Consider the following 17,431-nt stretch of genomic DNA (forward strand, 5'->3'; position numbering starts at 1 on the left):
TAGATCAGAGAGGTTTCTGCTTGTGTTCTCTTCTAGGATTTTGATGGGTTCTTGTCTCACATTTAGGTCTTTTATCTATTTTGAATTTATTTTTGTGTATGGTGTAAGATTCTTCTGCATGTTGCTGTCCAGTTTTCCTGACATCATTTGTTAAAGAGACTTCTTCTCTTGGATAGTCTTTCCTGCTTTGTCGGTGATTAGTTTACCATTTAAAGATTTATTTATTTATTTTAGAGAGAGAGTGATTTGAGGGGGTGAGTGGAAGGGCAGGGAGAGAAGGAGAGAGAATCTGTCAGACACACTGCTCTGTGTGGAGCCCAACACAGGGCTTGATCTCAGGACCCTGAGATCATGACCTATGCTGAAATCAGGAGTCAGATGCTTAAATAACTGAGCCACCCAGGTGCCCCATTCCCATTGAGTTTTTAATTTCATTAGGTTTTCATTTTAGAAGCTCTTGAATGTTTTCCAGAACCGCCTGGTATTTCTACCACATGCAATCAAGATAAAGTTAGATTCTAAACCTTAAAAAAAAAAAAAAAACCTGGGTTTTTAATCTTCTTGGGTGCTGCTTTTTTCCTTACTCATATTTGGGGAACTTCCCTATTTCCCTGGGCAAAGGTTTTTGGTCCTACATTTATTTCGTTTTTAGCTTTACGAGGGAACCTTTCTTTCTTTCTTTTTTTTTTTTTTTTAAAGATTTTATTTATTTATTTATTTATTTGACAGAGAGTACAAGCAGAGGGAGTGGCAGGCAGAGGGAGAAGAAGAAGCAGGATCCCTGCAGAGTAGGGGGAGCCCGATGTGGGACTCGAACTGAGGACCCAGGCATCATGACCTAAGCCTAAGGCTGCTGCCTAACCCACTGAGCCACCCAGGTGCCCCGAAGACCTTCTTTATAGAGGGCGCCTTAAGTCTAAATTGCTAATTCCTGTGGCCTCAAGTCTTACTTCCTGTCCTCATAGCTTTTACTATGAGCTCTTTCTTTACATATCCTAGGGCTGCTATGGATTTAGCATTAGCTCAAATGCTCTGGCACTCAGCTTCCTTTTTGATTCCAGCACTAGGAGCTCAGAAGTTAGGCTAATTGTTTTTCCTATTGTTAATTTATTCAACTTCTCTAGTTGATTATAACAAGAGGGTTTCAGTATTGTCGGTTTTTTTGTCACTAAGTGTGTGACAGAAATGCTATGATTATGTGTCTCTTGAGGAAAAAGAAACATTAAACTACAGCGTTCTAAGGTACTTGTGTTTTGAACCAGGTAGAAAATACAATAAGATGGAGGATACGTCGGGATGAGGAAGGAAATGAAATTAAAGAAAGCAACGCTCGGATCGTCAAGTGGTCAGATGGGAGGTAAGCTCAAAATGCCTTGAAAAACATTGAAATACCTGGAATGTGGCTAGGAGAGGTGAAACTTCAGAAGAAAACCTTATTTGGGGGATATGTCTTATTAAAGGGTTTCCACTGCTTGGTCTCTGGCGTTGCACAGAAGACCTGAGAGAAGTAAATAGGTAGTTGAATGTTGGACAGGCTGGTGAAAGACATTAGAAATAGGCCAAAAATGTGGTCATCCTCTCTGGCCACAGCATAATAGTTTGGAAATGTTAGACCAGCTCCCCTGCCCATCGCCAGCTGCTCACTGTAAGGTAACAAGTTAGAAAAACTACCTTTCACTGGGAAAGTGGTAGAGACTGAGTACCCATTAGAGCATGCTTTCCTTCTCGGCAGGCTTTGTTTGTAAACCAGAAACATACAACGTATGTTACTCTGTGTAGGTGGTTTCTCATATGTATCATGTCTACTTTTTTCCTCTCCTTCTGAACTCTGTGAAAGGAGAGAAAGTAGCAGATGAGTCACAATTTAAGTAAAGTGAAATGGTAGAATAAAGCTTTATGACTTTAACGTGCGAAGTGTTCCTTCTTTTCAGCATGTCTCTGCATTTAGGCAACGAAGTGTTTGATGTTTACAAAGCTCCACTACAGGGAGATCACAATCATCTTTTTATAAGACAAGGTACTGGTCTACAGGGACAAGCCGTTTTTAAAACCAAACTCACATTCAGGTAACTATTAGAAACTACTGTTTTTACAGTAAAAGCAGTGAATATAGATACTGTCCAAAATACTTGACTCCTGATTTGACATAACCGTCCATATAGTTCACCAAGGACTAGTGTCTGGTTCTCAGCTCTGAAGGCTCAGAGGCTGTTCTGTCAAGTGCACTAAAAGTTGCTGTTTCATAGGGAACCAGGTCATGATGAGAAAACTTAGAAGAGACTGTTTTGTAAACCACAGTGTTAATTTATTAATTCCAGTGAGGACTATAACTGCCAGGAGGCCTAGAATACTTGCTGGTCAATATGTCTTTTTTTTCTTTCTTTCTTTCTTTTTTTTTAATTAAATAAAATTGATCTGGAAGACTAACTGGTAGCTGGAGGTTGGTAGTGTGCATGCAGCCAGAGGAAAGGCAGTGAGTTGGGTGTGGAGGCTGGGGTCATCCCGTTCTTGAGGCTGCAGCGCCAGTAGCTCTGCAGGGATGTGTCCCCTGAGCAGCCCAGGACACTCAGGTCAGCTAGTGAGAGCATTTCCCTTCTTTAGATGGGTAAGCACTACACTGAGATGTTTTTATTTTCTTTTTCTTGATTCGAAGCCAATCATTCTCCTTGGGTAATGTTTATCTTCAATGATCTTGGTTATGACTTAGCTTTTTGAGGATTGTAGTGGTCAAAAGTAGAGGCTTTCAGAATCAGACCCGTATTTCTGTCTCACTTCCCCTTGTGTGACCCTGTGCAACTTTCTCATCCTCTCTGCCTCATTTACCTGATACATAAAATGGAATAATTACAGAGTAGCTGTGACAGTGAAGTCATTTCACCTATAAAACGTGAAGCACATTGCTTGGCACTTAGTTTTCAGTAAATGCTCCTTCAACCCATGTATTTACTGATTCTGGAGGGTGATCGTGCCTTGTAAAGACTTTTATTGCAGCTTTTGTTTTTCACTTGTAAGATAAGAATGTTCCAGTGAGCCACAGGATGAAGAAGGTTTGCAGTCCCTCACCTAGTATATGCAGTTGAGCATCCTTGCCTATATTTATTTATGTATATATGTATGTATGTATGTATGTATGTGTGTATTTATTTGACAGACGGAGATCACAAGTAGGCAGAGAGACAGGCAGAGAGAGAGGAGGAAGCAGGCTCCCTGCTGGGCAGAGAGCCCGATGCAGGGCTCGATCCCAGGACCCTGGGATCATGATCTGAGCCGAAGGCAGAGGCTTTAACCCACTGAGCCACCAAGGCGCCCCATCCTTGCCTATTTTTTGCTGGAGAATAGGAAATGGTGTCTGGTCTCTCGTTTTGGTGATGTTGATGATGTGACTGACTCACAGATAAATCTGGTAAACTGACATTTTTGTTCATTTCCTGCAGACCTCACTCTACAGACAGTGCCACACACAGAAAGATGACCCTGTCACTTGCGGATAGATGCTCAAAGACACAGAAGATTAGAATCTTACCGATGGCTGGTCGTGATCCTGAATGTCAGCGCACAGAGATGATTAAGGTTCATTTGCTACACATTATCCTGGGATTTTTGGTACAGTCATGCCTTAGAGAAACTGCAGGTTTTGTTCCAGACCTCTGCAGTAAAGTGAATATTGCAGTAAAGTAGAATCAAATGAATTTTTTTGTTTCTCAGTACATATAAAACATGTTTACACCATGGCGTGCAATACTATTATGTCTTAAAAAATGTACATATCTTAGTTTAAAGCTTTTTTGCTAACTATCATCTGAGCTTTTCAAGTCATAACCACTCATCACAGATCGCCATAACAAATAGAATAATGAAAAAATTTGAAATATTGCAAGAATTACCAAAATATACTGAAACACAGCAGGTGCTGCTGGAAAAATTATGCATATGGACCTGCTTGGTGCTGGGTTGCCACAAACCTTCAATTTGTAAAAAAAAAAAAAAAAAAACAAAACACGGTATCTGCAAAGTGCAATAAAATGAGGTATAGCTGTATGTTAAGAATAGCATTTCCCAAGTCTTTGTTTCTCATCCCTTACCCACCTTTTTTCCCCTCGCGAATGGGCAGGGAGCCGGTTCAATTCTCGAAGCATTTGCCAAGCAAGAGTGATGTGGTGATGGTCACAAAATAGACGCGAGGGCTCAGGTTTCACTCACCAGGTCCTGATGGTTCAGGAACAAACTGGGGTCTGAAGAGATCTGAACATTGGTATAGAATTTCAGAGGTGATTCACTGAGCTATGTCTGTGTCATAAAGTAGTAGAAATGCTAGTGATGTAGTCTAAAATAGAATAAAAACAGACAAGAAGTTTAAGTGGGAACATGCCTAAGGAGAATCGGGCAAAGGTCTGTTTATAACGTTGTGCCTTTTTGAGTTGCCACAATTGCTGGTGAGGCACGCATCCATGCAGGTGCACCGTCCCTCAGTGATGAGGGTGTATGTGTATATTGACACCGTTGGCTTTTCGTGCAGCACTTGCTTTAAAAAGCTGGATGCAGTCGAATAGTTTCATTCTCTGATACCTGCTAGATCTCATGCATTGCCCTGGCTGCTTCATGGGATTCCATTCCTGAGTGCACCAGAGCACAGTGAGGCAAAGACACTCTGGCTGTTAGACTCTGCGGATGGCCTGGCCCTGGGCCCCTGCTTTCTCTTCCTTGTCATATTTTGTTCATGGAGGCAGGTTAACTAAACCAGGTTCATAGCAGCGTCTAACCCAGTAGTGTGGGGGCACATTGGCTTTGGAGCCTTACTTCTTGCCCCGTTTCCTAGCCTTTTCTCCTCAAGCCGAGGTAGCTACAGGAACCTTCAGACTCTGGTCTCAGCATTATTGGAAGAACCCTCTGGACCACCTTGAAAGATACCCCAGGTCCTTCCCCATTTCCCCAGTTTCCATGGAAATGCATAAGGAATGAGCTAGTTGTTAATCCCGGTTGTACCAACAGTGATTTTTCTTCTATACTCTACAACTTTAATGAAAAGTTCCCTGCATAGAATGTCTAGCAACATAGAGTTGTGTGCAGTAATAGCAATTAAATGAGGAATTCAAAGAAATGCTGTAATATCCCTGACCTCTCATATTCTGTCTCTACCTTGTAAACACTGTTTACAAGTGACTGTTCTGCTTTGGGGCTCAGGGATCCTCCCCGACCAGCGCCTCCCCGTCCTGTCATCAGGAGCTGTGGGGAAGCTCTCTGGCGGGGAGGGGCCCAGACAGGACCATCTGCGCACCACTGTAGTTCGGTGGAGCCCGAGCACGCCGGGTGTCTGTCTCGGGTCAGCAGACACAGCCTCCCTCGGGTGTCCACTGGGCTGAGGTTCCTCAGGCGGCTCGCTGCTCTCTGGGCTCTGCCTGGCAGCACGGGGGACGCTGCAGCTCCCGAGGCCACGTGTGTGCCGGATCTGATTGGGTGGTTAGCACGAGGGGGCCTTCTGCCCCTTCACCCTGTGATGCCTGCACACCTGGAACTCAACTGCACTGAGTGATCGCTGGGTGAGGTAACGGGTGTGGCATGGGGAGGCCTGCAGAAATAGGTGTTATCCTGGGCTGGGCATTTACAGGTTCTTAAAAGTAAAACTGGTTTAAGTGGGCAGTAAACTAGCTCATTTTTTAAAGTTCAGCATGTTATTTGTTTCTTTGCAGAAAGAAGAAGAACGTTTGAGGGCTTCTATTCGTCGGGAATCTCAGCAGCGCCGAATGAGAGAGAAACAGCACCAGCGGGGGCTGAGTGCTAGTTACCTAGAACCTGATCGCTATGATGAGGAGGAGGAAGGCGAGGAGTCCATCAGCTTGGCTGCCATTAAAAACCGATATAAAGGGGGCATTCGAGGTGAGTGTGCAGAAGTCTGATTTCATAAATTTGGGGTTCAGGAATTTATCTTTGCATTTGGCCTACTCTGAATGCCATCGCTGGGTATTTTATTGATTTGTTTTTTTAGAGAGAGCTGGTAGTGGGAGGGGCAGGGGGAGAGAAAAAATCCTAAGCAGGCTCCACACCCAGCACAGAGCCTCACATGGGGGTTGATTTCACAACCCTGAGATCACAACTTGAGCCGCAATCAGTAGTTGGACACTTCACCAACTGAGCCACCCAGGTGCCCCTGGACTTTTTATTTTTGAGAAACTGGTATTAATGAGTGATACATTTCAAGGGCTACTGAACTAGACATTGCAGAATTCTTCGAGGTGAGCCTGGAAGAACTGCTGTCTTGTTCTTATTGGGGGGACAGAGACTTTGAGAGGGTCAATTGGTAAGATGGTAAGTGTTGAGATGGTAAGTGGACAGTCCTTGAACCAGGGTCATTGGACTCCTGAGGCATTGGTCTCAACCACAGCACTGCATCCAGAGACTTCCCCGCAGCCTGCAGACGGAAGCTGGGATGGAAGTCTTGGCCTGGTCCCTGACCTGACTCTGCCAGCTCTCAGTTCTGCCACTCTTCAGTTGGATGACTTATGGAAAGTTACAATACCTATCTCCTGTTACTCCATCAGGGAAAAAAAAAACCCAACCTATTAATAATGGTAGTACTTACAAAAGTGAGGTGGTTTTGAGAATTAAGTGACATAATACATTTAAAGTACTTTGCCCGGTGCCTGGCGCATACGAGTACTACATAAACGTAACCTAAAACCATTGTGACTCTTTTTACCGGTCCTCAGCTTCAGGCAAGTGTCTTCATATCTCTGCAGATCATGTTCCCCATCTGTAAAATGAAACTCCAGTCCTCCCTAGATTAACCTGATAGAGCTCTTACACTATACAGTGTAAGGTATACCACGGGGGACCATGCATCCTAGTTTAGTCCTTACTGAGTGACAGATTTTAAGAATACTCAAATTTCCCCTGTGCCATCCTATAAAACTCCTTTCTCCTTTTCTTGCAGTGACTGCATTTGTTCTCAGGAGCTATCACACCCTTCTTACCTGCCTGTTAACTTATTTTGACCCTACAGTTCAGAGATGATTTTTTTGTTAGTGTTAATTTCCCACAATAAAGATTAATTGTGGAAATAAACCACATAAAAACTGAATAAAAACAAAAAAATTGAGGATACTTTTAGGTAGAGAGAGATACAATACTCAGTTCTCCAGAGATTAAAAACCTGACCGGTTCATTAGCGTTCATTAAGTCACAGGGAAGATTCCGGGTTCGCTTGCCAAGAGGTTGGTCTAAAGTCAGCTGTGCTTGATTCCATCCTGAGTTTGACCAGGGCTGGGACATCCGTGTAGACTGTTACTCATGTCCATCTCCTTTTAAATGTCCATCTGGCAACAAATGGTCTTTACAGGACTGGGTAGCCACCACTTGTTTTTTACCTTCAAAGCTTATTTTGGAATTAACAGTTATCCCCCATGAAAGAACGACTTGGGTGTCAGTAGCTTGTTCCAGAAGAGTTACTGGTGTTTGTGTCTCTAGTGACCTTGCACACAGCCTTTTTCATACTTAAAACTCGTCAGACGAACCATTCTTGTATTTTGAGAGGGTAAGTGCTTCACTTCAGCATACTAATCTTACATTTATTTTTAAATCAAAAAATTTTTAGGGATTTGTTTCTTCTGGAAAAACGTACAGAAGGAACTAAAGGTAATCATCAGAAGAAAAATCCAGACATGAACAGATCATCATCTTAGAAAGTTACTCACAGATAATTCCTTTGCTTTCAGAGGAACGAGCCAGAATCTATTCGTCAGACAGTGATGAGGGATCAGAAGAAGATAAGGCTCAAAGATTACTCAAAGCCAAGAAACTGACCAGTGATGAGGTAAAAACAAATGTATCCAATGCTAAGGGTTTACCCTGTGTCCTTGAGTCCACTCCCTCCCAGAGGCACAGACAGATGTCTGTCTGCTTTGCTGAAAGTCAGTGAGATAAAGGCAGTCACAGGAGCAGGAGTGGCCAGAGGAGGGTCTGACCTCTGTGCTCAGGCGGAGGTTGCAAGGCTGCTCAGAGGAGACCTCTCACTGGGTATGGAAGAAAGTGTTAGCTTGCAGGGCGCACTGGCCCGGTGGGCATCCTAGGGGGATGGAAAGGCCTGTGAGGAAGCACCGGGGTCCTGAGCTACCAAGGCTTGACTAGAAACTAGAAATCATTCGGTGTGGGTAGATCGGGGTCTTTATGTCTTCTCTCTTTCTTTTGTTTTTGTTTATTTTCAGTATTTAGTTTTTAATTATAGAAACAATTCTTATGGTAGAAAAATCTTTTTTTTCCTTAGATAAAATAGTATTTGAGTAGTATTAATTAAATTTTTATCAAAATAACAAAAAATTATTTCAAAGTAATTTTAAAATATTTTAACTTAATGTTTTTAATAGTATCCTTTCCAAATGATAAGAATACAGGTGCTGAGAAATTTTAAGTCCTTTTTTGAAATGTAATTGACATGTAACATTAGTTTTAGATGTCCAATATAATGATTGAGTCAATAATTGTATATATCACATAATGATCACCACAGTAAATCTAGTTAACATTCATCACACATAGTTACAAACTTTTTTTCTTGTGGTAGGAACTTTTAAGGTCCTTTTTAAGGCCTATGCTATTAGCAACTTTCAAATATTCAATAATGATTTTTTAACTATAGTCACCATGCTATACCTTACGTCCCCAGGACTTCTTTTAGTTGAGTCTTTTTAGATCTCTTTTTACCTTTGATGTTCTTGATTATATTGTGACATCTCTTTGGTATTTCCTTTTATTTTTCTGATTGGGATTTGTTTCTGAATGTGAATTCATCATTAGTTCTGAAAATTTCTCGGTCGTCAATTTTTCAGATATTCTGTACCATTCTTTCTGTCCTTCCTTTATGAAACTGATTAAATGCCTGTTCCTTCTCTGTTCTCTACAACTCTCAAACTGTCTTTCATATTTCCCTTGTGTTTGTCTCTGCATTCTGTGGTATTTCTTTAGAGCCCTCTTTTGGTTCATTGCCCCTGTCTTCACCTGTGTCTCATGTTGTTAATCTCTTTCACTAAATTTTTATTTTGTTTTAGTTTTCATCTGTAGAGGTTTAGTTTCTTTCTCAAATTGGCCATTTACAAAATGCTTAGTTGTAGTTTCTTTTTCAAATTGGTCATTTTAAAAACTCTTTCCCCTAACTCATATTTCCAGTTTCTCCTTTTTAGGTCTTTAAATGTTTTAAACCTATGTATATATAGTCTTTTATGTCTGATAATTCCAGTGTCTGAAATCTTTACATGTGTGATTTTATTGCCCATTTACTGGCCCTGTTTCCTGATGACTTATTTCTCTGTGTGTCCTGGGGTTAAGTGATTGATTTACTTAGCTCAGATCAATGGGAATTTTTGAGGTATCTAGATTGATGCATTCCTATAAAGAAGATTTATATTCGCCTCTGCTGGGTGCATTGAATATCATCCACCTAGGATCACTTCATGTTACGTATGTATGTATTTAAGAGCGGGAGGGGGAGTGCAGAGGAAGTGAGAGAATCTAAGGCAGGCTCCACACCCCAGCACAGAGCCCAAAGCAGGTCTTGATCCCACATGACCTGAGCCCAAATCAAGAGTCAGACAGTTAACCAAATGAGCCACACAGGCACCCCAGCTACCTGGGATCACTTTAAAGTATACTTTAAATGAGGTCTTTTTAGATTACCTGGAAGTGAGAATTCTGACTTGAGGTTATGAATTTTCCGAGAACTGATTAATTTTTTCTGTTTCGTAATGATGACAGATATCCTGTGATCCAGCCAGTGACTTTAACTCTCATTCTGTGGAAGCAGCTTTCTCATATTACTTGGTTCTAGGTTATTTTTTTTTTCTCCAAAATCTTGTTCATTCTTCAAATAATTCAATTACACACAAACTTGTGTATGTGAGAAAATTGAGCACGCCAACTTTTTGTTTTAAATTGAAGTATACAGCTGACACACCATGTTCCGTTAGTTTCAAGTATGGAACGTACTGATTCAGTGGCTCTCTACGTTACGCTTGGCTCATACAAACTTGTTCGTGGCCAATGACAGCTCACTAGCCTGCCAACCATTTTTTTTTTTTTTAAAGATTTTATTTTATTTATTTGACAGAAATCAGAAGTAGGCAGAGAAGCAGGTAGAGAGGGAGGGGGAAGCAGACTCCCTGCTGAGCAGAGAGCCCAATGTGGGGCTCCATCCCAGGACCCTGGGATGATGACCTGAGCCGAAGGCAGAGGCTTTAACCCACTGAGCCACCCAGGCGCCCCCTGCCAACCATTTTTTTAAATAAAGTTTTGTTAGAAACCAGGCATGCTTATTCATTTATGTATTATCTATGAATGTTTTTTGCTACAGGGGGAGAGTTGAATAGTTAAAACAGAAACCGTGTGTCTTACCAAAGCCCAAGACATTTATTATCTGGCCCTTTACCAAAAAAATCCACAGATCATTGCCTCAAAGTGGGCCTGGGCTTATTTCTGGTTTGCCTTTATACTAAAGGTGTAGTCCTTTGGGGTCTGCTATTAAACTGCTCCAACTGGTGTTTGTCTCCTGTGCTTAGCACCCATGGAGCGTAAAAATTAAAGCTGATCTTCACAGTTTGGTAAAGGTCTTCAGAGAGAAAGCCTGCATTAGTGCTCTACTTATGTCTTGGTTTCACTTGATTTTTGGCCTGTAATTATGCCTTATTTTCTTGCCATCACATTGATTTGTTTACATTTTCCCATTATTGTTAATTATTTTCAATGGGAGGGAGGGATTGTTTTGTCATATTGAAGGGCATAGATGTTGCATTTCTGTTACACGTGGTTTTAATGTATTTTGATTGTTTTGGTTTTCTGTGAACTATAAACTTCTGTGAGGCTCTTATGTGAAGCAGAGTACTATGTTGCATTATTGTTTGTTAGTCATAATACTTAATATTTCCCAGTCTTTGTTTGAAGTGGCATGCTATGGAAGATAACTAGACAGAAATTGTCAAATTATTCTGCAACATATTTGTTTTAAATTATATAGGAAGCATCTTAATGATGGGTTTATAGTGTGTAGCACTGTTGGCAAATGGGAAGCCTCATCTAAGCAGATGCTATTTTATTTCTTGGCAAGCAGAAACTGTGAATGAAAATTGAGATTTGCCATGGAACTTCTGTTTCTCTCTAGTATTCTCAGAAATGAGATTTTTATTTATTTATTTTTAAAAAGATTTTATTTATTTCACACAGAGAGAGAGAGGTCACAAGTAGAGAGGCAGGCAGAGGGGGAGGGGGAAGCAGGCTCCCTGGTAAGCAGAGAGCCCGATGCGGGCCTGGATCCCAGGACCCTGGGACCATGACCTGAGCCGAAGGCATAGGCTTAACTGAGCCACCCAGGCACCCTGGAAATGAGATTTTTAAATGTGATCCATCATGTAGCCATCTTCTAGGCTGGGAAAACCTATAACCTCCTGACTTACAAATGCCTCTTGTGGATGCCTCCTAGCTGTTTATTACCCGAACTACCCTCTACCTTCCTCACCCAGATATAATGGTAGGGCTTCCTGTACTCTTCCCTTCCCCTTTCATGACAACAAAGATTTTTCTTCTGCCTGGACCTCTCATGCCTTGGCCACCTTCTCCTCACTACTCAAGTCCTGGCTGTGGGTGTCAGTGGGGGAGAGAAGGTAGGGGTCAGACCTGCTCTAGGTCCCTCTCTCCATTTATACGCTAAGCCCCATCCAGACGGCAGGAGCCTGGGTGAGATGCTGGGGAACTTGCAGAGTCTAAGTTCCCAGAGATCTACCATTATCAGCAGAGCTTTCTGTGATGGGGGGGTGGGTGGGAGGGCATGAGTCTGGATTATAATCAACTGGATTATTGACTCTTGGCCACTTGTATAGCCTTGATCAAGTCATCTCACATTTCTACGTCTGTTCCCTCATCTCTTCAGTGGCATTTATGCTTGCTGCCTGCAAAGTTGTTGGAGGATAATAAATAACAGGTACAAAAGTGGGTAGCGCAGTGACATGTAGTATCTGGGCAGGAAATGCTTGTTTCCCTTCCCCAACAGGGTCTAAGTTACAAGAAAGGGAAAAAGTAGCTTTTTTATCCTCTCTTACTTTTGTAAGCAATAAACAACTTTAGAAAACCTAAATAACTTGAAAGGTAGAAAAATGGGAAGAGGAGAAACTGGAAAAAGGAAAGACCCAAGTAGAAAGAAACATGAAGACAATGGAAAGGAAGGGATCATGGCCAGTCCTCAGCTTTCTTAGGTGGAGGAGGTGACCTGCTGAGGATTACTTAGAAGGAGGTGCCCAGTGGTCTGGTTTCTCTCCCAGTTCTCCCTCACGGATCCTGCATTCCCCACCTTGGCAACCCTGCCTTTATCTGTTTGAGGTCCTTGCTCTCTGTTTATGGGACCGTGGGTGACTTGGATCCACCATAGCCCCAGGTTGCCCTCCAGGATAGGATTTCCCATGATTGAGATTCTGAATATATTTCCCTGGAACCCTTTGACATTCTTGGTGTTGGCCTCTCATCCTTGAAGACACTCGCATTTATATATATTCTTAGGTATGTTTCGTGTTAAATAAACTCTGGGGACTGGCTTATTAGTATGAAAAAATTAGTGAGTTTTAAAAACAATTACAGTTAGTTACAATTAGTTTTAAATTGTTGGAAGACAATTCCTTCAAAACTGGGCTGCTGTTCCTGTGTCTATATGGACTTGCATTCCTGGCTATGTTAGTATACTTCAGTCTAACAGGAATATTTCTGTCATTTGTTGCACTTATACATGGCGCCGGGATTTATTCCACTGCAGTTCAGTAGAGTAGAATCCCACGTTTTTACTTGCACAATATGAGGTCCCCTGAAGGGTGGCATTCACTAAGTCTTACCTGCCTTTGCTGTGCTTTACCGTGCTTGCCTGTAGCTGCTGGGGAAATCTGTCCTGGCAGGATTTCCCAAGCAGAATTCTGAAGCCTCTTAGCCCCGACAGTGGATTAGGATTGGTGCCAGTTGGACTTGTTTGGAGGGCCCTGACCATCTCCAGCCACTGGGCCCTGTCCCGCATTCTTTAGAACAGGCTCTACCACCTTACACCTTTTTTATTTAAACTTTTTCTTTAAATTCCAGTTTGTTAACATACATTGTAATATTAGTTTCGGGTAATTTAATGATGCAGCAGTTCCATACAATGCCTGGTTCTCATCACAGCAAGCGTCCTCCTTCATCCCCATCCCTGTGTCACCCAGCCCCCTGCCCCTCTCCCCTCTGGTCACCGTCAGTTTGTTGTCTGCAATTAAGAGTCTGTGTCTCAGTTTCAGGCTCTACCACCTGTGAGAAGTACCATGCCAGTTCTTTAGTTCACTCAAACTAAACTCCATAGAGAATTTTAGAGCTGAAAGATAAATTGAGGTTTATGTAGGGAACAGTGCCTCAGGGGGCGTGCATGTAAAGTGTTTTAGACTTCTGGCTGAAAATTAGTGAAAAGACAAATGGTGGGATTGAATGTCCTCTTTGCCTGTGCTGATGTTGGGCTGGGAGAGAAGGGAAGTGTCTGGGTTTGCTCCAGGCTAGGAGGTAGGAAGGAGCACTAGTCATATCCTGGGGTGGGATCCATCTTCCAGCCCTGCTGTTTGGGTAACTTGACTGTTGCCAGCTGGAAAGGAAGTACAGGAGGACTTCTGACTCTTTTTGAGTTCATAACGTTCCCCTTTGAATTCTCCTTGGCACTTCAGGTCTGTGGGGATGCGTTTGGGATAATAAAGCAGGAAGCAAGTGTGGGATGGTATCTTGCTCCTCAGAAGTCCAGCCATGGGGACCATCAGAAGAAGTAGATGCACCAGCTTGTGCATCCAGAAACTTTCTCTGGTCATAGCAGAGATGCCTGGCTTTCCCCAACTTCAGCCTTTGACTATTTACCCTGTTTAATTTTGATGAGGAAGAAGGTTAAGGCAGTTCTGGAGTGTCATATTCTGTACCAATTCATTTTAGTCACTATTTGATATTATTGAGATGTTGATATATTTGAAATCTTTTTGTAAAAAAAATTTTTTTATATAACTTCCTGAATTGTTTCTATTAGAACATGGTACATGATTTTAAGTAATGTGAACTTGTGTAATAGGCCTTTAACTTCTTTAAATATTTTTATAAACTTTTATGATGTGAGTTTTTAGTATATCCAAAATAGGAAATCTTTATTTTAAAAAATTAATGGTCTTTAAAATACTGAATTTTATTTTTTTGAAGATTTTATTTATTAAAGTGCATGAGCAGGTGTGAGAAGGGCAGAGGGAGAGGGAGAAGGAGACTCTGCTGAGCAGGGAGCCCCATGTGGGGCTCTATTCCAGGAGACCTCAGGATCATGACCTGAGCTGAAGGCAGACTCTTAACCTACTGAGCCATCAGGGTGCCCCTAAAATAATGAATTTTAGATAACAAAGAGGTGAAATGCTGAGGAAGCAGAGGAAAAGTTTAATCACCCAATCACAGTAAAAATATTCAACAGGATCAGTGGTTCTAACAGGCAGACTTCTTTGGAGAGCCCTAACTATTCCCAGGGCAGACCTAGTTTCCAGTTTCCCTGTATGCCCTTCTTCATGTACAAGGCCTCCCTTCTAAGAGATTGCTTATAATTTCTTAGGTCTTCCTTATGGTCCTGAAGTTGGGTTGTTTTGTAGTTAGTTTGTAATTAGCTCTGGATAGTTGTCATTTTTTAATGCTTCTAGTACTGGGAACTGGCCATGACCTTCACCACTGGTTTTATTCATTTGGAAAATGTTCTTATTTTAAAAATTATTTTCTTTTGTGTTTTCAGAGGATCATTCAGGTCAGAGCTACTTTTGATAAATCTTCCTAGAAATATTTTCTATTGATTTTCATATTTTTAAAAATTTTTACTTGTTTAGGAAGGGGAACCTTCTGGAAAGAGAAAAGCAGAAGATGATGATAAAGCGAGTAAAAAGCATAAAAAGTATGTGATCAGTGATGAAGAGGAAGAAGATGATGACTGAAGCACAATGTGAAAACATTTTATGTATTTTTGTACAGTTTATTAAATATGATGTAAACATGAGTTATTTTGATTGAAATGAATTGATTTGCTTTTGTGTAATTTTAATTGTAATAAAAATTTTTTTAAAGCAAGTCTCTGTTCAGGAAGTCTACTTTATCTAAAGCAAGTTGATTTTGTTTAAACTTCACAGGAAGTCTTAAGTTTGAGTGAATTCCTGCTGCTCTCTCCATCCCCTACCCCCCACAAAGATGCCTCCTAGTCAGGGTCAGGTGAGGCAAGTGAGGCATTCCTCTGGAGTGCAGAGTTTAAGGGCCCAAAAAGAGCTTCTTGTGCTTGTTTCAGTTTGTTAGGGCTGCTATAACACAGTACCACAAACTGGGTAGCTTAAAACCACAGAAATGTATTCTCTTACAGTTCTGGAGCCTAGAAATCCTAAATCAAAGTATTGGCAGGGCCACTCTCCCTCTGAAAGCGCTAGGGAAGAATCCTGCCTTGCTGTGTGTTCTGGCTTCTGGGGCCTCCTGGCAGTCCTTGGCTTTTGGCAGCAGAACTCTGTTCTTTCCTTGGTCTTTACGTGGGTTATTTCCCTTTGTTTGCTCTGTGTCTCTGTGTGTCTTCCTCTCCTTATGTGTCTCCTCTCCTCTGTGTCTCTGCAGGTCTTCCTCTCCTTATATTAGGACACCAAGCAGTGTGTTTAGGACCAGTCCTATTCAGTAGACTTAATTATATCTGGAAAGACCCTACTGCTAAGTCAAGTCACATTCTGAAGTTCTGGGTAGATATGAACCTTGTGTGGGAGGGTCCCTCTTCAGCCCATTATAAATGATACCATGATATAGGATGTTAAAAAAAAAAAATGGAACTAATGCGAAAATCCATAATGATTAAAATGTCAGAATTTTATGTAAACAGGACCTGGTGGCTGAAATTAGGGTAAAACAAGTGAGGAGAATTGTGCAAGTACAGAGCTGGATGGATCCGTGCTTTTCTTAAAAATTTGATAATGTATTCATGGGTCTTTCACAAGAAGCTTTAAAAAGCATTGTATTGGGGCTCCTCGGTGGCTCAGTCAGTTAAGGAGCCGACTCTGGATTTCAGCTCAGCTTATGATCACAGGGTGGTGAGATCGAGCCCCGTGTCAGGCTGTGTGCTCAGCAGGGAGCCAGAGCCTGCTTGGAATTCTCTCCCTCTTCTTCTGCCTCTCCCCTGCTTGTGTGCACACTCACGCTCTCTAAAATAAGTAAATGTATTTTTTAAATAAATAAACATTGTATTGCAGTGTGGTCATCTAGGTCACTGAGATTTTGGCACCCCTTGTATTTTTCACTCAAGGTAAGTGTCTCACTTCCGCATCTCAGTCCTGGCCCTACTTTCTCACAGCATAATGGCTGGGATCCAACACTGAGCATCCTAAGAGAGGGAGCCAGGTAAAAGCTGTATTACCTTTCACATCCAAATCCAACACCTTCTGTTGATTAAAGTGAGTCACTCATGTGTACCTATATTCAAAGGGAAGGAAATTTGACTCCTCTTGATGGTTGGAATGGCAAAGAATTTGCAGGTATGTATTACTTTTTTTATCTTTTTAAAGGGTTTGTTTATTTTGGGGGGTGGGGTCATGTGCTCACAAGTTAGGGGAGGAGCCGAGGGAGAGAGACTGAAGCAGCCTCCCTGCTCAATGTGGAGCCTGACTCAGGTCTTGATCTCATGACCCTGAGATCATGACTTGAGCCGGAACTGACTGAGCCACCCAGGCGCCCGTGCAGGTATGTTTTAAATTTACCACACACATATTTGTCTTTTCTGTGATTTTCTTCTACATAGACTAATTAATCTTCCCCTTATGAATGGATTCTACCCAACTTCCTTTCTAGTGCTGTTGGTACAGTCTGGGAGTGCTGGTTGTGGGAGGCTTACCTAAAACCTGACTACAGAGAAAGAAAAGTGACATCGAAAAAGAAGGTCCCAAATCACCAAGGTGCCACTTTGCTTTTTTTTTTTTTCCTCATGTGCCACTTCCCTAACACCAAAACCTTCAGTCTCTTGCTGTTTCTTGGTTTAACAAATTGTTAAAACTATGCCTGGCTTTTAAGAGCCTTCATTCTGCCTGTCCTTTTTAAGGCAATATACTTTGTTTTTTGTTTTTTTAACTAGTAGAACGTGTATTCATTATTAAGCTCTTGTCTTTTCATCTCCAAACCCACCCTTTTTTACCAAGCTTGGTGGTGCTGGGGCCAAGATTCTGCAAGCACATCTCATCTTTGCCAGCTGCCCCCTGTTAGGGGGCGCTGGAGGGAGACTGGAAGACTGAATAACAAAGAAGAGATTGCTCCTTCCTGTTTATTTATGGAACTTTCTGGAAGCTTCCTGTCAACTTGCAGTTTTTCTAAGGGGGCCCACAAACCCCTTCACCTCAGCAGAGGCAGTACCTTGCCACAGCAGCTCATCCAGTTT

General features: G+C 41.9%; 1 protein-coding gene across 1 annotated transcript in view; it reads left to right on the plus strand.

Annotated features, from left to right (window-relative positions):
• LEO1 (LEO1 homolog, Paf1/RNA polymerase II complex component) overlaps window positions 1-15,108 on the plus strand; it is a 44,850-nt gene extending 29,742 nt beyond the window's left edge. The window contains exons 7-12 of the mRNA XM_032856466.1: window positions 1,263-1,357; window positions 1,932-2,066; window positions 3,435-3,570; window positions 5,688-5,874; window positions 7,710-7,807; window positions 14,871-15,108. Coding sequence (XP_032712357.1) covers window positions 1,263-1,357; window positions 1,932-2,066; window positions 3,435-3,570; window positions 5,688-5,874; window positions 7,710-7,807; window positions 14,871-14,975 — 756 coding nt within the window. The 3' untranslated portion in view covers window positions 14,976-15,108. The remainder of the gene's footprint in view (window positions 1-1,262; window positions 1,358-1,931; window positions 2,067-3,434; window positions 3,571-5,687; window positions 5,875-7,709; window positions 7,808-14,870) is intronic.
• Window positions 15,109-17,431: the final 2,323 nt, after the last annotated feature.

The sequence above is a fragment of the Lontra canadensis genome, unplaced genomic scaffold (assembly GCF_010015895.1).
Source record: "Lontra canadensis isolate GAN:19392208 unplaced genomic scaffold, GSC_riverotter_1.0 scaffold12, whole genome shotgun sequence".
Lineage (NCBI taxonomy): Eukaryota > Metazoa > Chordata > Mammalia > Carnivora > Mustelidae > Lontra > Lontra canadensis.